The sequence below is a fragment of the Akebia trifoliata genome, chromosome 15, assembly GCF_017979445.1.
Source record: "Akebia trifoliata isolate Shusen 1 chromosome 15, ASM1797944v1, whole genome shotgun sequence".
Lineage (NCBI taxonomy): Eukaryota > Viridiplantae > Streptophyta > Magnoliopsida > Ranunculales > Lardizabalaceae > Akebia > Akebia trifoliata.
The window spans coordinates 6,282,145-6,303,498 of record NC_141389.1 but is presented as its reverse complement, the minus strand read 5'-3'; the positions used below and the strand labels follow the sequence as shown (position 1 = coordinate 6,303,498).

At 33.5% G+C, this 21,354-nt stretch overlaps 1 protein-coding gene and 1 long non-coding RNA gene across 3 annotated transcripts; both read left to right on the top strand.

Annotated features, from left to right (window-relative positions):
* The first annotated feature begins 1,904 nt into the window (after positions 1–1,904).
* LOC147384116 (uncharacterized) lies at positions 1,905–4,628 on the top strand. 2 transcript variants are annotated; one of them, XR_015172865.1, is made up of 4 exons: positions 1,905–2,082; positions 2,157–2,588; positions 3,102–3,166; positions 4,133–4,623. It is a non-coding gene; the product is annotated as an uncharacterized LOC147384116 (long non-coding RNA). The 2 variants fall into 2 exon arrangements; XR_015172864.1 differs by having other exon boundaries at positions 1,919–2,588; positions 4,133–4,628.
* A 5,361-nt stretch (positions 4,629–9,989) lies between these two features.
* On the top strand, positions 9,990–19,119 carry LOC147384115 (UPF0481 protein At3g47200-like). Its single transcript, XM_086426334.1, has 3 exons — positions 9,990–10,096; positions 13,149–13,226; positions 17,808–19,119. The coding sequence occupies exons 1-3, from the start codon at positions 10,047–10,049 to the stop codon at positions 19,117–19,119; spliced, it is 1,440 nt and encodes a 479-aa protein (XP_086282460.1). The 5' UTR covers positions 9,990–10,046.
* The last annotated feature ends 2,235 nt before the right edge of the window (positions 19,120–21,354 follow it).

Genomic DNA, 21,354 nt, shown 5'->3' with positions numbered 1-21,354 from the left:
CTTCTATTTTTCCATGTTGGATGGCGATCCGTAGTGTACAACAAGTTCTCACCTTTTTTCAAACTCATTGTTACGTTGTTGGAACCGCAATTGGAGACGATTTATCCTTGATCACGCCGATAGGAACATTATGCTTTGATTAGGTTGACTGCTTTTCATTTGTGCTTCCATTTTCCACCCAAGTCAAACATTAAGATCCTAGCTTTCGTCTTTTATTTATTTATTTATTTTTTTAAATTGGCTTCTTTTGTAAGACTTTGCGAGTTGCCAATATGTAAGCTTTGAGGAGTTGCCAATGCACAACTTCAACTTGCAATCTTTTGGCACTACGATATCACCACTAGTTTTACTGCACATTGGGCCCTGTGGTTAGATTTCAAGCCCACTACATACACCATTAATGTGTGATATTGGAGCTTGCTTCTTGGACTTGAACTGGAGACCCACAACTCTAGCAACCTCACAAGAGAACCTGAAGTGGAATTTTAGATTTTGGTTTTTTTTTTTTTTTTTTGAAATTTTTTTTTTTATATCAACCGAACCAAAGGGTAGAGTCTTGATTGGGATAAATTAAAGGGAAGACATTTGATAAAAGTTATAAAACAGTCCTGATTGGGACTAATGTTGATCTTCAAGTCGTTGACCTCACCTCAAAAAACACAATGTATTTTGAGAACCACTACCTCATATAATCAGTCATTGTGGAAATTATCGTAAGGTTTTCATCCCTCGTAAGCCTCTCATCTCTTTTTGAATTGGGTTACCCATATTAATGGCAGCACCAAGGCTTGAAGTTGATAAAAGTGGTAAAGTGATGGGTGTCTTTCCTTCATCTCTTTTACCCGTGCACGGTGGCAAGGTGGAGCTTTGAGTATAAAAAAAAATCAAGGTTTTTGTTATTTACAGACTCGACCAATTTTTTTTTTTTTAAGTAGACATGCCCAAGCTTTTTTTTTTTTTAATCTTTATCCGAAGTGTTCCCATAACAAGTTTTGTAACCGGGTTTCCTTAATATTCAGCCGAGTTGAGTTGATATGGACTCTGGGCCGAATTAATAAAGGTTCTCCAAAAATGAAGAGTCCCTTTAAACCTTGAGATCCAAGAAGTTGATTGTGCTCAGGAAGTTTTCTGCTCACGTATTTCCCTAATTCGTTAGAAATCTCTTAAAATAGACTTCTCCTCTAACTAAATCTCTATAGATTTTAATCCAAATCTAACAACGGATCTACGAAATTGAGTATGTTTAGATAACTCTTTTTTTTTTTTTTTTTTAAGTTGCCCATGAGATACCAATCACCTTCTTTTAGGGCTTGGAGATATGCAATCAGATCGTGTTTCTAGATGTCACTAGGCGAACTCAACAACCTTAGTAAGATAAGGAATCTTACAAGTTGGTAAGGCTAGTCTTTGCCCATGAAAAGTCCAAATGAAACTGATTTCAGCATCTTTCTTTTTGAGTAGTGCTGGGGTGACACGGAATTTACGGTAATTCTCACAACTATGACGTGGACATGCATACATAACCGTTGATGGTTTTTACTCGTATCGCGAGGAAGCACATCTATGGTTATGTGCACATCCCATGTTTTAATGAAACTCATTTCAGCATTTTTCTTTTTTTAAAAGCCATGGAAGCTTTTCCATTTCGTCTTAAACACCAACTACGGTTTTAAGAAGGATTCTTCTTCTAACAAACAGAATGCGTGGCTGCCATTGACGATTAGTCCAATCGAAACAAATCTACCTTGGATGGTAAATTCAACTCATTTAAAACTCCATTTCAAAGAGAGTTCAACTCGTTTAAGGCTCTGTTTTAATGAAATTGCGGTTGAGATCGCCATTGTTTGCGTCAACAGATTGGATTTTAAGTTTAGAAAATTATTTACTTGAAGAAAAAAAAATTTCCCTTGCTTTCCAACGTATCAAAGAGTCCGACTTTGATTATGTTCTTCCACTTCGACCAAAACACTAACGTAGAGTTGCAAAACTCCACGTATTTTTTCTTTATAAATTATCCAAGATGGCTGCAGCAGGTTTACTTTCAGCGATTCGTTTCAGATTTTGAAGAAAGAACATCAACAGGTATGTCCTCTTTCCTCTTCCTCTTCTTTCTTTTAATTTCTTTTATTACTAACTACCCACATCAATGGCAGCAGCAAGATCTGGGTGAGTTGCTTGACAGATGAGAAGGTAATGAAGAAGACGGTGGCGTATCTCAAAGCCATGCAAATCCCTGACTTTATTCATGGACTTCCTCTTGATGACTACTTCAATCAGTTGTTCAGCGGCTCTCCAAGCTGATGTTGGTGTAAGAGGCTCTCCATTCTCATCAAGAAAAATTGCCTCTCTCTCTCTCTTGTTCTTTGGCGAGTAACGACGGTTCCCATCGTCTCATCTCTCTCCCACCTTCTTTTCTCCTCTTCTTCTTCACATCTCTGCCCCACAACCGTGTCCAAGAAAGGCGTCTTCTTCTACAAACTAATCGAGCCGATTAGACGAACATCTTTCTACCCTTCTGCTGTTAGTGGCTGATCCTTAAAGGAATTTGCAGAAACAGAACGAATTCTTGGGTTACTACATGCCCTCAGGTACCCTCCTCTTCTTCTCCTTCTTCTTAAATTTTTTTTTGTTTCTTTTTGCCCAAAACAGGGGCTGCGGTCTGTACGTTAGGGATTCGTAGCCAGATTTTTAATATCAAACATCTATTTAGAACTTGATTTCCGCTTATGAGCTCTTCGTTTGCTAATCAAAAATAGCAAAACTCACATCCCTCAAAGACACCAAACGAGAGAGAGAGAGAGAGAGAGAGAGAGAGAGAGAGAGACAGATTAAAAAAACAAACTCATAAAAACCCTCTCTTAGATTTCATGGTTTCAACACCAATTCATTAAAAAAAAATTATTTCTCCGATTTGGAGGAAGAAACATTAGTAGGTAACTCCTTTTGCTACCACGTTTCATTTTTATCTTCATATTTCTCTTGTTGTTGTTGATCAACTTCATCTCTTATACATGCTTGAAGATCGATCCAACAGTCAAAGCTTCCTTGCAATCTTATAACAAGATCTGAGTTCAATTTTTTTTTTTTTTGTTCTTTGTCAGTAAACCAGAATTTTTTATCCAGGAAGAGAGTATGCCACACCATCGTGCCTTCATCGTTGCCGTAGGTATGTCTCTTTCTTGTTATTTTTCTATTTTCCAATTTGATTTTACTGTATATGGAAACTAGAACAAGGCTATGCCATCTTTGAGTCATGTTACCCTTACTAAGAAAGTGAAATCTCAAATCCTACCAAAGGTTGTTAAGTTCAACTGTCACTTAAAATCTGGGAGTTATGTCCATCCTGAAAACCTTGAATGAAGCCATAAACAGAAAACAAAAAGTTTTTAAGGAGCTTAGGGGTTTATTTCTTGAAGATTTTGTGTTTAGGTGGGATGGGATTTGTTGTTCTGTTTCGTGAGTAATTTTGTCTTGTAAGGTTCTCCCAGATTGGTCATCTCGACCGATTTGTTTTTGATACATGAATACAATGCTATTTATCAAAAAAAAAAAAAGAAAACAAAAAATTTCATATTCTTTTAACCGTCATAATGGTTCATAACTTACAGATTGGAAAGCTTTAATCGGCTTTTGTTGTCTCCTTCTTTGAGCAAGTACCCATTATTCCCTATTAGATGCATATAGTGCAAAGTCACAAAATGTTGTAGTCTTTTAAAAAAAAGGACTCGATGAGTTTGATTCATTGTTTGAATCATCATAATCGAAGGAAAAGAAGATTGTTTGATTGATCAATTCAAGTCAAATAATATTAATTAATTTGACAAGAAGCTTGATTCTAAAGGTGCATTCTTAACCTCTTCCTTTAATTTCTTTTTTTTAATGAAAACATCGCCTGACCACCCATGACGCAGTGACTTTTGCTGAAAGTATAACAAAATCCTTTTTCTTTTAAAAAAAAAGATTTGTTCAACAATATGATTAGAAGTCTTGGATATATATATAACCTTCTTGAATCAATTCCAACTTTGATTACTTTGTCATACTTTGTCTCTTTTCCTTATTGGGTCTTTTTTATGATTCAGAATTTGAGAATGAAATAACATTGAAACTTCTCCTTTTTTTTTTTTTACAGATCCAAGACTATCAATAATATTGATATAAAGATCTGATTCTTTTGGGTCGATTGCAGCTCGATTATAGCTTCGAAACCACAGGCACGTATGGATCTTAATCATTCTTCCCATATATTTTCTTTGAACTTTGTCATCCTCGCATTTCCTTTCTTATGAATTGTAACCAGAATTACAAATTGAGAACTTATAACCCTTATCAGTCAACCTTTAGAACATTTATCTGTTAGTCTGCTTAGCGGTGGCCAACGTTGAATTGTTAAAAGTATTGCTTAATAAACGGTGTACACATAGAAGAACCATGCGACGACCCATTTGTCCAGCTAGTTGGCTGACCTCTAAAGCAACTGTTTATCAGTAATGCTTAGGAGGGGATGACGTCAACTGGCTAACAAACGTCAACTGGCTTGCAGAATTATGGGACACAAGATTTATGCACGTAGAAGATCCATGCGACGAACCATTTGTCCAGCTAGTTGACTAACCTTTAAAGCAACTCTTTATCAGTAACGCTTAGGAGTGGATCACGTCAATTGACTGACAAACGTCAACTGGCTAAAAGAAACGCGGTACGCAAGCTTTATGAATGTAGAAGATCCATGCAACGACCCATTTGTCCAGCTAGTTAGCTGACCTCTAAAGTAACTGTTTATCAGTAACGCTTAGGAGGGGATGACGTCAACTAGCTGACAAACGTCAACTGGTTAAAAGAAACGCGGTATGCAAGCTTTATACACGTAGAAGATCCATGCGACGAACTATTTGTCCAGCTAGTTGGCTAACCTCTAAAACAACTATTTATCAGTAATGCTTAGGAGTGGATGACGTCAACTGGCTGACAAACGTCAACTGGCTAAAAGAATCTCGGTATGCAAGTTTTATACACATAGAAGATCCATGCGATGAACTATTTGTCCAGCTAGTTGGCTAATCTCTAAAACAACTGTTTATCAGTAATGTTTAAGAGTGGATGACGTCAACTGGCTGACAGACGTCAATTGGCTGACAAAGGTCAACTGGTTAAAAGAAACGCGGTACGCGAGCTTTATACACGTAGAAGATCCATGCAACGAACTATTTGTCCAGTTAGTTGACTAACCTCTAAAACAACTGTTTATCAGTAACGCTTAGGAGTGGATGGCGTCAACTGGCTGACAAACGTAAACTGGCTGAAAGAATCGCGGTATGCAAGCTTTATACACGTAGAAGATCCATGCGACGAACTATTTGTCTAGCTAGTTGGCTAACCTCTAAAGCAACTGTTTATCAGTAATGTTTAAGAGTGAATGATGTCAACTGGCTGACAAACGCCAACTGGCTAAAAGAATCGCGGTACGCAAGCTTTATACACGTAGAAGATCCATGCGACGAACTATTTGTCCAGCTAGTTGGTTAACCTCTAAAACAACTGTTTATCAGTAATGTTTAAAAGTGGATAATATCAACTGGCTGACAAACGTCAACTGATTAAAAGAAACGCGATACGCAAGCTTTATGCACGTTAAAGGTCCATGCGACGAACTATTTGTCCAGCTAGTTGGCCCACCTCTAAAATAATCGTTTATCAGTAGTGCTTAGGAGTGGATAACGTCAATTAGCTAACAAACCTCAACTGGTTAGCAGCATCACAACGTCAATTGGCTGACAAACGTCAACTGGTTAGAAAAACCATGCGACGAATCATTTGTCCAGCCGGTTTGGCCAATCTTTAAAGCAATTGTTCATCGGTAATGCTTAAGAGGTATTTGCAATTTGTTCCCTCCATTCACACGCACCATATAATTTCTGGGATAAATTCTTGAGGGTGGCTCTTAAATTAAAAGGATTCAAACTCAATACCTAGAGTTCATTTTTGAAATCTCACATTTTGAAGACCCCACATTTCTATTGGTCCACATGTATTTTGTGGATTGACATTGATATTCTTTATTATGCTAAACTGTTAAAATAATGGAAAGCTGCTCTTTTGTCACATGGGAAATTTCATCTCTTTTTAATGGGTTATAAAATCATAGCAAATTTATTCTACCATTTAAATGTTGAATATTTATTTATTTAGTTATTTATTTATTTATTTATTACGGGTAAGAGATTGTAGAGATTACAACCAGTTTTACACATAAATAAAGGATCTCATCATACACAGTTTTTATACAGTGAACAATAAATAAATCTCCAAATAAAAAAAACAATAAATAAATAATATTTGCTACCTTGCTGCAAATATTTGTAGGAAGCATCATTAAATTTTTTGGTTCCATCTTATTATTATGGACAGTATAACATTATTAATGCGGGCCTTGGTTTAGTCTGATTTATTCAAATATTATTTAAATAATGGATTTTTGGTGGTTTAAGGCAATTTTATTTACTGATGTACAAGGGTTTAAAGTTGAAAGAAATAATACTTGGTATTTAGCTCTTTTTGTCCTTTGTCGGGGAATTTGGTTAGAGTGAAACAATAGTCTTTGAAGGAAAGGAGAATTCTTTACAGTGGTGGTGTTATACATTTTCGGGTTGCTTTTCTCTTGGAGTTGGCCTTTTAAGAAATTTTGAGGTTTCTTCTTTGAGGACTTTTTGTATAAATGATGGGCTATTTGTACTGATTAATTGTTTGTGTTTTCTTGTTCTTTTATTTTTAGGTGGCCTCCTTGGCCTAAGTACGAGTTATTTGGATTCAATGCACGTCGTCCAAGTCGAGTTGATTAGACTCGTAGAACCAAGCAGTTCCAAAATCTGGTTAGTACAACACCATTGTGAAAAATATACCCAAAAAAAAAAACCACAAAACAATTTTGTTTTAAATGTAAAGGTTTCAACTTTCAAGTAACCATAAAAGCTAAATTCATAAAAACGAAAAACCCACAAAAAATATAAAACATGCAAACTCTTAACACTATTGAAAAATAATAAGTCTGAAAACCTTGTAAATGAATGGTAATTATAAGGATACCATCGCAGTCCAACCAATTGATTGATCACACTACTATTGAAGAAGGTGCTAACATAAGGGAATTACAAAAGAACTTGATCTTAGTTCTAATGGCTATAATGTTTTGTAAATGTCTTGTATTTTGTTGTGCTACGCAGAACTGCAGTGGTGGAGGGGGCAACGCCCTTTCCCAAGGTTTTGAATATGGATGAACATACCTCCTAAATATAAAATTAAAATTCAACAATGAATTTATTTATTTTATTTTTTTAAGTTCTTAAAATTTATTTTGCAATCTACACATGTGTGGCATCTGATCAAGGTTTTGATTGTCACATGGAGATGCGGTCACAAAAAATTAATTTCTTAGAAAGTAAAGTGTTTTTCTTTCTAAATTGTTAAAATTAACGGCAATACACTAGTTTTGTTAAAAAGTAAAGTTATCCGTTAAATAAATAAAAAAATGTAACCAAATATGGCTTTGGTGATTATTCTGAGGGGGTAGGTTGGATTTAATTCTACAAAGATTAAGTTTAGGGCTGATTTAATTAAAAAAATATGATTGAACACTCTGTCTGTTAATTCTGAATTAATTAGGCAAGTCCTTATTCTTATAGTTTTTTCTAAATTTTTAAAAGAATTTGAAGAATTTTGTGATAGTGGAAGTTAAGCGTCTAGAATTTTCCTTTTAAGTTGATCTTGATCTCAATCTCGATTTATCAAGGGTCATGTCTTTTTTTCCTAAAAATTGAAAATGAGGGCTTTTACGTCATTTAGCATTAGTCTATAAGAGATGACCAAGGTTAAGTGGCATGTCATTTAGTTTAAACCACAGGGGATTTCTCAAATATTCTCCAAAACCTCGCAAAAAAAAATTATTACAAAAAAAAAATGTAATTTTGACATACCCTCACATTTAGTGCATATTAGAGATATCCCCTCTGTTTTCAATCTGATTACATGCAACCCTTGACTTCAGTCTTCCCTTAAAGACCAACAGTTGAAATGAAAATCCCTTTCAAAAAGACAAAACTTCCCTCTGGTCTTCTATATACACTTAATGTGAAATGGCCAAAACTTCACTACGAGAATTGATGCACGATTCTCACACCAAGGAATAGCCTTAAAAAGATAAAATTACCCACTGTTTATTTTTCAAGTTAAAAAAAAAATGATTTTTGAGCCAAGCTAACTTACTAAAATCTTATTAAGGGTCATGGGCCCACATGAATTATCACATTGAAAATTCAACACCATAGCCTTCTAGATTCTATGTAAAAACATATATTAACTTAAAAAAAAAAAAAAAAAAAATTCCTTACTACAAATTTAACAAATATATGTTTTGATAATAAAAAAATTAAGTCAGTTTAAATACTTCATTCAACCAAGAAAAAGTGGCTTGAACGAGTAACTCAATTTCGTTTTTTGCCTAATCAAAATTGATGTCAAAACTCCTCTAATGTTCTTAAGGAGCAACTCAAATCATTCCATATATTTTTTAACCTAATATTCATCATGTTTATTAATTTAAATATATTTTTATAGGTATAACATAGTTAGATACTTTCTTTAAACCAATTTTAGCACAAGATACGTATCGTTTCATTCCGTAAGTTGTACAAGTACAACAATGGATAAAAGTTTAATCATCTTGTGACTTCAAAAAATTGGGAAAATTACATGAAGTCCATAAGTTTAAGTTTTTTGTAAATAATCCCTAAGTTTTGGGCAAGCTCTAAACAGTCTACTTAGCAAACTTTTTTTTTTTTCTCAATAGTCACGAGACCTCATCTCCCATATTTCTTACAATTAAATGCCCTAACCGTTCGAACTCATTGTAATCATCTAAAAAAATTGGATTTTTTACATCTCAATCGAGTTCAAAGACTCCATTCTCTTGGAAACGATTTAAGAAAGAAGAAGAAACCATTTTCAAAGGTTTTTTTTTTCAAACTTTTTGAAGACGTATGTAAAAAAGCTAGGGTTTTTTCTCTCTTTTTTTTCCCTTAGTTTTTGGATGACAATAGACCAAGATAGTTCTTTTGATTTGAAATCACATAAAGTCGTTATCTCAAGTTTTAGTTGATCTTTCCATGTATTTTAGTCGAAAAAACTCAAAAATCGATAATATGTGTGTTTTACCAGTGTTGACAATAAATAGCGATGAGTTTAATAATAAAAGTTGTGAACACGACAATAAATAAAAGGAATTGAATTAGACAATAAATAAAAAGCGGCGAGTTCGCCAATACTAAGGGACCATTAAGAAATAAAAATATTACGAAATGTCCTATCCAAATACCACCCAAAACTTAGGGACTACTTAGAAATAAATCCCTCCGCCAAGATTCTTTAAGTAATTTTTCGCATTAAAATTTGATCCAATATCACTAGGTTCTCTACAAGAAAAATTTCTAAGAACTTTGATTTTATTTTTTTTTTCAACAAAAGGTGAATTTTCATAGATGTAATTAATTTTAAATTTGGGAGTTCGGTAGCCGTCAATTTTCAACACCTTGGATCAAACATTATTTATTTATTTTTTTAGAAGGACGTAGTGTTGGATTTTCAATGTGATAATTCATGTGAGCCCAATGAATCTTTGTAAAATTTGAAATCTTACGAAGTTTGTAAGGCTAACCTATTCAAAATCAATTTTTTTTTCTTAAAAAATAAAAAAGGGTAATTTTGTCTTTTTAAGTTTATACCTTTGAGTGAGAATCGTACATCAATTCATGTGATTTCATGTGGCAGACGAGAGGGTAGTTTTGGCAATTGGTCTTTAAGTAAAGAGTGAAGTCAAAGTCTGCATGGCATTGAAAGTCTGGTTGTTGCTATATCGTTTTCGTCACTAAATTCCCTCCCTTTCTTCGGTCAAGCTGGTTGTTGCTATATCATTTTCGTCACTAAATTCCCTGCCTTTCGCTTTATTTATTATTATTTTTTGTGTGTGTTATCCACAGAGATAGAGAGAGGCAGGCATGGAAGGAAGCTCGCACACAATGACCACTGAGCCTCTATGGAGAGATTTGTAAGCTTTACTACAATTCTATAATATAATTTTATTTTATTTTATTATTTTTTATTCTTTTGATTTTCTTCCTTCGTAAGCCTTTGAATGTTAATAAAGATTTTACCCTTACTAAGGGTCCTTGGACTCACCATATGATACAAAAACAAAAAAAAAAAAAGCATGATCCAATGCTTCACGGTTGTAGAGGACAAAATTCTATCAATTTTGAAAAAATAAATTTCAAACAAAATTATTTTTTCACCGTTGGATTTTAATTTTAAATTTTGGAGTCAGGTTAAAATATTATTATATTTATTTTTTTAGATATAAGTTTTTTGATTAAATTTAGAGGGGTGTGATGTTGGATTGTTAATGTGGTAATCCATTTCAGCAAAATGATGCATAGCCTTAATAAAAAGTCTTGAATGTAGTTTATACTGTCACTCCAATTAGAGTTAATATCTCTGACCAAAAAAAAATACTATTTTTATTTTTGAGCTTGATGCAAGGTTTTGAATAACGACATAAAGTTGTTGAGAGCTGCTACTGGCACCCCAACTGTTACTCATTACACCCTAATTAAAAAATAATGATTGATTGGGAATAAGTAAGAGGTGGGGTGCCATTAGAAGCTCTCCTATTTATTTTTTTTGGTGGAGACTTATTTTTAGGTTTTGAATTTAATATGAGTCTAATTCTAATTGCAAACTAATTAAAACAACTATAGAAATTGTTTGAATGATAATAACTTGAACCAAAACGGGTTGTACAGTTTGGATAGTTTAGGGTGTGATAAGTAATTTAAGAAATTTGGGTGTAATAAGTAAGAGTTGGGATGCTAATAGCAGGTCTAGGGATGTTTCTTAGACCAAAACGTGAGAAAAATACACAATCAAATTTGGCTTTGGGGATTATTTGGATGGGATCATTTGGATTTAGAATACATTTGAGAATCATAAAATATATATATATATATATATATTTTTATGATTCTCAAATGTTCAGCAACAAACATTTCCCTATATATATAGGGAAATGTTCAGCAACAAACATTTTGGCAAAACATTTTTCAAAATATGGGTTAGAGGTTTTGGAATGAACTAGTTTTTGGTGAGGATGATCTCTACGGTGAGGAGATCATCATCACCAAAAATCAGCCCATTCCAAAACTTCTAACCCATCAAAAATGGTTTATAAAAAATGGACGATTCACGATTTTTCAACTTGTAAACAAGGGGCTAGAAGTTTTGGAATGGGCTGATTTTTTGTGAGGATGATCTCCTCACTGTAGAGATCATCCTCACCAAAAATCAGCCCATTCCAAAACCTCTAACCCATGTTTTGAAAAATGTTTTGCCAAAATGTTTGTTGCTGAACGGGACCCATATATATATGGGTCCTGTTCAGCACCAAACATTTTGGCCAACATTTTAGCCAACCATTTTTGTCCTACATGGGTTAAAACTTTTGGAATGGGCTGATTTTTGGTGAGGATGATCTCTACTGTGAGGAGATCATCCTCACCAAAAATCAGCCCATTCCAAAACTTTTAACCCCATGTTTACAAGTTGAAAAATTGTGGACCGTCCATTTTTCGTAAACCATTTTTGATGGGGTAAGAAGTTTTGGAATGGACTGATTTTTGGTGATGATGTTCTCCTCACCGTAGAGATCATCCTCACCAAAAATCAACCAATTTCAAAACTTCTAACCCATGTTTTGAAAAATGTTTGGGGCCGAACATTTCCCTATATATATATACCAACCCATGTGGAAAATTCAACAGACTACCCTGACGTGACAAGTTCAGGAACCGTAGATCTACGCTCCTCAGGATACAAAACTGCACTTCCCCATAAAAAAGTGTATCTCAATGGAACCGTGTATCCCGAGGAGCATAGATCTACGGTTCATGAACTTGTCACATCAGGATAGTTAATTGAGTTTGCAACATGGGGTAGTCAGATTATTACAACTCGAAAATAAATAATGTTGCAGCCAACAAAATAAGTACATGAGTTATGATGTCAAGAGATGGAGAGTAGTCAAGATTAGGGCTGATTTAATTAAAGAAAATGATTGAACAATTCATTTATTGATTCCATGAATCTCCAATTAATTCAATGAATTAATCAGGGGACTCCTTATTCTTAAATAAATAAATAAAAATCTAATTTTTGAAAGAGTTTGATGAATTTTGTGACATCTATACTCCTTTCTTCCATTGATGGGAGTTTAGCCTTAATGGCACATGCATTAAGTTCCATTTCACTTTTGAAAGTTAAAACAATCTCTTTCAAACTCTAATCCTCTTGAAAACACTTCTTTGAATCAAAGTAAACTACCATTTTCTATATAAAAAAATTGGTTGTGCTTGCTTTCCCAATCTCTAACTCTTACCATTCTCTTAAATCTAATATCAATCTATTTAATGTATTACTTTTTTTGGTACAACCTAATGCATAAGGATTATTATTGCCTTAATCCCACTGTCCAACAATTAGTTATCTCTCAAAATGTCATTTTTTTTTGTGAGATTTTTTCAATTTGGAGATTCAATCCCATATTCTTATGCCACAATCATTTACTCTCACCTTTAGTGTGTCCCAATCACATATCTTCATTGAAGAATAGGGTTTCAAGATACTAAGCCCATTGAATTGCGGAGGTGCAAGGAGCAACGCCCCCAGGTTGGGGATACAAGGCGCAAAGCACCCTGCTCACGGGCTCTAGGGCGGAGTCCTTGTGACAAAAAATTTTGGGTTTACGAAAAGGGCAAATACTTAATATTTTTCTTAAGGTTACTTGCATTATTTTTTCTGATATACACACTTATTGTGAAGCCTGAATTGAGTTTGAATAAGTGGCCCCGTTTCTCAGAGGGAGGAGAGAGATTGTAATAGGTTTTTTCTTAGCTAGAATGATTCTCTTTGCAGTCATGAATATAGGCAATCTTGTCGAACCACACAAAGCTTGTGTTCTTGCTTATTTACTTTTGTTCTATTTATTATCTTTTGAGTTTGTTACCTTGGCTTTTTTAGTACATATCTTTTTCCTATTTTTGAATCAGAATAATTCAAGTGGAAATGGAGCATTTTAATGGGGGGAATTCACACCCAAACAACAACGAACCTACACTTGTTCATAAGTAAGCTATTTTTCTTAATTATGTACCTTTCCTTCTTTTTTTCCTGTTTATTTTATTTTATAATTTAGTTGTGCTTCTTACTTGCAAGATATTTATTAAGGTTAGTTTAAAGGAGAGCCTCAAATGTGGTTTGAGACACCATAAATTATGAATTATTTCCGACACAATATTATTTTATTTTTAAAAGTCTAGTATGTCCCTCTTCCCTTGGGAAAGTGGTCCTTGGAAACTTTTTTATTCTCTTGTTGGTCACCTTTTTTCTTTAAAACAAATAAAAATTTAGGCGTGAAATGAAATTTTTTTCACTCATAGTCAAGTCGTTCAGAGATTTAATAGAATTCCATGAAGCCAAGTGTATTGAAAGTGTTCCCAATTTACAAAACTACAGACTTTGGTATTTTACAATTGGTCGATCATGATTCTGTCAAATCTCAAATTGACTTTTCCATGAGTAAAATGTTTCTTTGTGAGGTGTAGCCTACACTATTGCAACTGCGGATTTAATACTTCAGCTTTTTAGAGCACCTGACTAATCCTAGAGGTATTTGCAATTTATTCCCTCCACCCACACGCACCATATAATTTTTGGGATAAATTTTTTGAATCCCGCATTTTGAAGACCCCATATTTCTATTAGTCCACATGTATTTAAGGATATCTGAATTTACAAAATACTTATATTTTACCCACGTTGAGATGCCTTCCACATACATGGACCAATGAGAATGCCGATTCTCTGGGGGGGTGTCCGATATTTTACCCACGTTGGCAATCTCACCAACCTTTGTGGATTGACATCGATATTCTTTATTATGCTAAGCTGTTAAAACAATGGAAAGCTGCTCTTTTGTCACATGGGAAATTTCATCTCTTTTTAATGAGTTATAAAATCATAGCAAATTTATTCTACCATTTAATTGCTGAATTTTTATTTATTTATTTATTTATTTATTATGAGTAATAGATTGTAGAGATTACAACCAGTTTTACACATAAATAAAGGATCTCATCATCGCCATGAATAAAAAACTTATTTTCAAATTTTAGAGGTGATATGTAGCCTAGATTGTCTGTAGAAAGAATTGAGATTTTATATTAACAAATGATGGTTTGAAGTTGCAGTTAAATTAAAGACAAGCTATGTGTTTTCTGTGAATTTGGACAATTGATTAAAACATTCCTCAATTAATTTGACGAATTACACTTTCGCCTATAAAATTCAAAGAGAGCTCTCATTTTTGGACATCTGACAATTAGGATTTTTGTATTATGTGTAAACCCAAACACTTAGATAGGCATGTACGAGGGTTTAAATGAGGGGTTTCACACCCAAAGACCAACGAGTCTCAATCTTATAGTAGTTGGTAAGTTATTTATATTCTATTATATATTTTTTATTCATTTTTTTTCTAAATTATATTTAATGTTAAATGGTGTTAGAAAGATTGTTTTTTCAATTATATTTAATACTAAATATTGTAATAAAGAGTTTATAATTTATAATAAAAATAGCTTCATGTCATGTTTGAGGCTCCTCATTAAACAAATGTTATTAAGCGGACTTTTCTAACCCCAACCCAAAGTTGAGACCTGAAAAGTCCTCCTTAATAGATATATTTTAGAAAGACCCTCTATTACATTAATGATATTAAGCTTATGGGAGCGGTTCAACATATGAAAAAATATATGTAAAAACAATGATTTTTTAAAATATGGGTTAGAGATTTTGGATTGAACTGATTTTTTGCAAGGATGGTCACTATGATGAGAAGATCATCCTCACAAAAAATCAGCTCAATCTGAACTTCTAAATCCATCAAAAGTGATTTACAAATTATTTGCAAAAATTGATAAAAAATCAACGGTCCACATTCTAAATCACTTTTAATGGGGTTAGAAGTTTCAGATTGGACTGATTTTTTTTTCGGATGATCTTCCATCATAAAGATCATCCTCACAAAAAATCAGCTTAATCCGAAACTTCTAACCCATATTTTGAAAATTTAATAATGTTACATTGTTTTTACATATGTTTTTTCATGTCCCTTGATCTGTTCCCTAAGCTTATTCCTTGCTAAATGTTAGATTAGGTTTACCCCTTACGTTCGGTTAAGGTTGCATTTTCTTAATGATTTAACAGGTGAGATATTTGAAAAGTACCCTAGATTTATATAAGGTGTGTTTGATTACTTAAAACTAGTGGAAAATTGTATTTCTTTTATTATGAAAAATGATATTTTTTTATGTGTTTGATTGATATTTTTTATGAAAAATGAATTCACCATAATCTAAAAATCCAGCGCATCTTATTCTTCCCCTTTACCTTTCCACCACCACCACCACGGTCATCAACTGGCACCGTCACCTTCAAATTCCTTTGAAATTGGGTTTCCAAGGATTTCAAATTCCTTGGAAATTGGGTTTCCATGCAATTGAACAGGCTTGATCCAAGGTTTTGAATATGGACAATCACAAATTTAAAATTAAAATTCAATAGTGAAATTTTTTTTTTATAAAGTTATTAATATTTATGTGACATCTGATCAGGGTTTTTGATTCCACGTGGAGATTGGTCGCAAAATTTTCCTTACATAGTAAGGAAAGTGTTTTTCTAAGTTCTTAAGTTGTTAAAATTAATGACAAGCTGCACATTTTTCGTTAAAAAGTAAAGTTATTTGTTAAATAAATTAAGAAAAATATGTAATCAAATTTGGCTTTGGGGATTATTATGAGGAGATCAACTGGATTAAATACGCTAGAGAATTAAAAAAATGTTCAGAATATATTTGAGAATCAAGGAAAAAAAGCTGTTATTGGCACCCCAACTTTTACCTATTATACCCCAATTAAAAAAAGAAAAATGAGTAAGTGGTAGAGACTAAGTAAAAGTTGGAGTGCTAATAGAATCTCTCTCTCTCTCTCTATAGTACCCTCTAACATGTTATATTTGAGATCCCCTGTTTTCAAAGTGATGCCATGCATGTTTCTCCCTCTCTGTTGCAAAAGTTGTTTGCCCCCACCAATCTTTTAATATTTTTGCCCCCTTAAATATTTGGGGCGATTTAGACACCCCCTCATAATTTTTGATGAATATTTGACATACCACTATTTTATAAAATTGATGACATACCATTTTGTCTTTCTGGTCCTCCCCCTCCCCTCCCCTCTACATTTTTGCAAATATTGGAGATATCCCTATTTTGAAATAGATACATGCAGTCATGCACCCTTTAACATTGTTCTTCTTTCCCAAACTAACAAAAAATAACTTAAATACCCTCATATTAAATCACTAATCAATTTTTTTCTAAGAAATTTTCGTCCTAAAAATAGTTATCTTCAAATAGTATATTAATTTTAACCTATTTAACTTCATGTTCAATATGTCGTTACCTTGCCTTGATTACTTGTTGAAAACAATATAATTTTCTATCAAAATATTATACAATCTTCTGCTCCAAAAATCCTATCTTCTTCTTTAGGCTTGAAGGTTAAAGTATATCAATCTCAAGGTTGAGGGTTGGCTTAAAATTTTACCCAATCAACTTTGGAAAGAAAAATCAAATGGATTTGATTTCAGTTTGAAAATGAGGTTAATGAGATCAAAGGGACATGTAGGCATTTTGGCAAATATTTGAGGTACCCTATTTTTTAAATTGATGACACTTGAATTAGGTTTTCTTACATAGACTAATGAGACATGATCTAAATGTCCATTTTCTTCTACTTCTAACAAAAAACCCTTGAATTATCTCCCCAATGTCAATTCTCTTCTTACAAGAAAATATTGGCTCCACCCCTGACGAGGGTTATAATGTTGAGATTATAATTTGCGGAAAACCTTTGTAATATTTGAAGAGTGTATTTATTCGAGTCAGATAAATGATTGAAGAAATTGTGGTGTAATAAGTAAAAGTAGGGGTGGTAATAGAAACTCTCTTAATTTTATAAGAATTTCAATATTTATTATTTAAATTAAATATGATTTTATGATTAAACATCTTTTAATCTTCATTCCCTATTTCATAAAAATATTTTTAATTATTTTTATACAGATATGCATGTATAAATAATTGTAAATCGAGGTTTTATCTTGTCCAATATTAATTGACTTGAGACAAGGATTTGAAATCATGGCATGAGTTCTGTCAAAAAGTATAGTTTGTTTGTTAAATATGTAACCAAATTTGCACAATTGAGTGTACAATACATCAATTAATTTGACGAATTGCTAATTAATTTAGTAAATTAGTCTGACCAGACCCTGTACGAATTACCAGTTTTGATCCCACCAACCCGTTCTTGATCCAATGTGGAGACTTCATTAAACCTTTCATGATCCGTTTAGTAAAAACAAATTCATGGGGCTTTTGGAATATTAAAGACGATACCATTCAATAAAATAAAAAAGTGTCTTCTACTTTTTGAAAGAATTTGAAGAATTTTGGGATGGTGGCGGTTAAGTGTCTAAAATTTTTCTTTTTCATTATTTTTAAATATAGTTGAAAAAAAAAAAAAAAAACAGTGATAAAAGCCAACTTATAGTTTTAGTTGTCTCCTCACTTGCCATTTGTGTGTTAGTTCCACGATTAAAGATACATCCATCCCAAGAAGTCAAAAGGACGAGATGTTGGACATCATAAAGAAGGGCACAAGCAACGAAACCAATGGCAACATTCCAATTCCTAGGGTAGCACAATGGTTGAAGAACGAAGCTAATAAGAAATGCTTTGAGCCTGCAGTGGTATCAATTGGACCTTATCACCACAAAAAACCAGAATTATCAAGGTTACAAAAGCTCAAGATCACAACTGCTCAGCGATTTGTTTATCGTTCTGATTGTAGCATTGATAAGGCCTACAGTAATGTTGAATCTGTATGTGATGAAGCTAAGAAGTACTACGATAAGGAGTTCATTTCTTCTTTAAACAATGACGAAGCATTCACAATCATGATGTTTTTGGATGGTTGCTTTATTCTAGATTTCATTGATCGTATCTTGTTTGGCTGCACTTACGACGAGTTGTTAGCATTCGGAAATGACATACATTTTATAGTTAGAGATTTGTTCTTGCTTGAGAACCAGCTCCCATACTCAGTTTTGAAGGTGTTGATGGACTCCAAAAAAGGCCCTAAAGATCAAAGTGAAAAAGGCCCTGAAGATCAAAGTGAAAATATGATTTACAGATATGTTGACATAGAAGTGGAAGAAAACGTTAGGATTAATTCATCATCTTTTGGTAAGAAAAATGTTCCCCTTCATATCCTAGACCTTTTTCTGACCAAACTAGTTGGTGACAATCCCATTGATTACGAGCTTGAGTGCATGAGTTATGGTTTGTGGCGATCATACCCTCCAGTTAGTGAGCTTCTAGATAAGGGGATTTCATTCAAGACAAATGGTTTACGTAGTTTATATGACGTTAAATTCAAATCTAACGTGTTCAATGGAGAGCTATCACTTCCTATATTAGAAATTAACCACTCCACCAAAGACAGGTTTCTCAATTTAATTGCCTATGAGTTGAGTTCTCATTTCCACGGTGATCGTGCATTTGTCTCCTTCATTTGTTTCCTAGATACACTCATTGATCATGCCGATGATGTGAAATTGTTGCGTTCTGCAAGCATAATCTACAATTACCTTGGCAGTGATGAGGAAGTGGCTAAGCTCGTCAACCAATTGGCAATTGGATTGGGTCATAATCCTTATGCCTATTCGAAAGTTATACAAGGAATTGATAAGCATTGTAAAAACAAGCGGAGGGTCTACATAGGTGAATTTGTCCACACTCATTGCAGTAACCCATGGAAAGTTATTGCCTTAATTGCTGCATGTACTATTATCTTTCTAACTGGCATCCAAACCTTCTTCACAGTTTTTCATCTATGAATCAAGAAAATTTACTTCAATAGTCATTGGGCCAGTATTGCTTTGTTTGCTGCAAGTTGTGTAAGTGTGTGTTCTTGTAGGTGTGTAAGCTCTCCTCTTTGTATCCTTACATGTAAGAAATAATATTATGGAACTCAGTGTGTAATTAATGTAGACTTCATCTAATATTTGTTTTGCAAACTTGCATCCCAATTGATTGATTCATGTTATAATTATAAGTACGTGGGTTTCAAAATTTTTAGGAAGGTTTGAGCTCATCTACACGGGTTTAGGAGTCGCCACCATTAAATTAAAGTGTTAATGGACACTATAAAAGGTTTTTAAAATTTTGTTTTTTGATTTGTAGTGACTCGCATATCCAAAAGATAAAGGGAAAAGGTCTACCTAGAACTCTTTGGTAAGGAGGTTTGGTTGAGGGACAAGGAATGTGTTAGGCATCATGTCCCTCCCATCCTAAGATGATTACTAATATATGACCATAGGTGAATATTAGAAAACTCTTTTTTGAGTTTTGCAAATAAAAAAAATAATAGAGAAAAATTGAGAAAAATTAAGTATAGTCTAGCTCTAGAAAATGAATAAATTAAGACAATGAACAACCTAAAAACAAAAGAAAGTGCTTACTAGAATTTGTTATGAGCCTAAGATTTTAGTAGAAATCCAAATGAATTTCACCTTCTTGGATCCCAAGGCCCTTTTTAAAGGATATGTGCTCACTTGGGAGCATCTTTTCATTGGTTTAGCCCTTAGGAGGTGTCCATGATTTGGACACTAACATAAAAAAACTAAGGACCTTATCCATGAATTGTGTTCTAGAGACTATTTTTTTGTTAGCTTAGAAAGTTAGGTGCAAATCTAGATCGATTCCCACCTTTGACTCAGATATTTTAAAGAAAACATGGTGATGTGTGTGCACATAGTATATACATGTAATGGACTTAAAAAGAGAAGATTACCTCCAAGGAGGGATTACTCTCTAACTCGTAAGTCATTAGGAATGAAGCTAAGAAAATCTTTATTTTATGAATTTAAACTTATAAGGAAAGTAAAGAACAACTAATCTAAAAATTTAAAATTTATAAGAAAAATAAAGAACAACTAATCTAAGAATTTAAATTTAACAAGGAAAAAAAAATAACAAATATTCTAATACTATTAAAAGCTTATTGACGGCTTATAAGAGGAGATTACCTCTAGGTGTTTTTACTCTCTACCTCTAAACCTCAATTAAACAAACTAAGATATACATTGCTACAAAAAGAAAGCATAGAAATAAACTTGCTTAACCGTAAATAAGGGGAATAGATAAATGAGGGAGGTTTAGAAGGGGATTGCATAGGAAAAATATGAAAAATCACAACTAAGCCCCACCTTGTCTCTTCTTCTTCTTTTTCTTATTTTTCTTGGTTAAAGCTTCTTACGTGTTTGGAAAGGGATTTGGATAGAGTTTTGGTATGCTAGAGGATTTTAAAGAAAGACTTGGATAGAATTTTGGGTAACTTGAGCTCTTCTTTCTCATTTGCCTTGGATGAGTGTCTTTTTTATAGGATTTTGGGAGACTCTTATGGAGAAACTTATCCTAAATCATAGGGTTCCCAATATTTGTAATAAAACCTCTAAAGAAAACCCATATTACATCTCCTTTCCTTTGATTTTATGGTCTTTCAATCACTTATAGGTCTCATTAATCATGATGATTGTGGCACCCCGCTAAACGCGAACACAAAACCCCATGTCAGATCTCAAGGCACTAGATGGTGCCTCGAAATTTCGACATGGTCTCTTCTGTTTATGTTAGCATTCCAAGGTGTTCAACCTGTGCCTGAGAAACAACATACAATCCTGCATATATACATGCAAAATAGAATACTAACGGAACCCTATATACATCTAATGACGTACGATAGATCAAAGTGCGAAAAAAGAAATTTATACACGGGATTATACAAAAATTTCTCACTCTAACAAAAGTCCTAACGTTCAGAATAAAATCTATAATACTTTTAGTTTAACTGACTGTAGACACCCCATTTTTTCATCTGCCTAATTCGACAATTCATCACCTAGTTGTTGTGGATTCCTAATGATGAATATAAAAGAACTCGAAGGCTTGTAAGTACTGCTTGATTCCTTCTGTTTCTAATTTCTTTTCATCCCCCTACTCGTCACGACTCGACATAGAAGTCTATGCACGTTACGATTGCTACATCTTACGCCTGACTTAGCAAGCATATA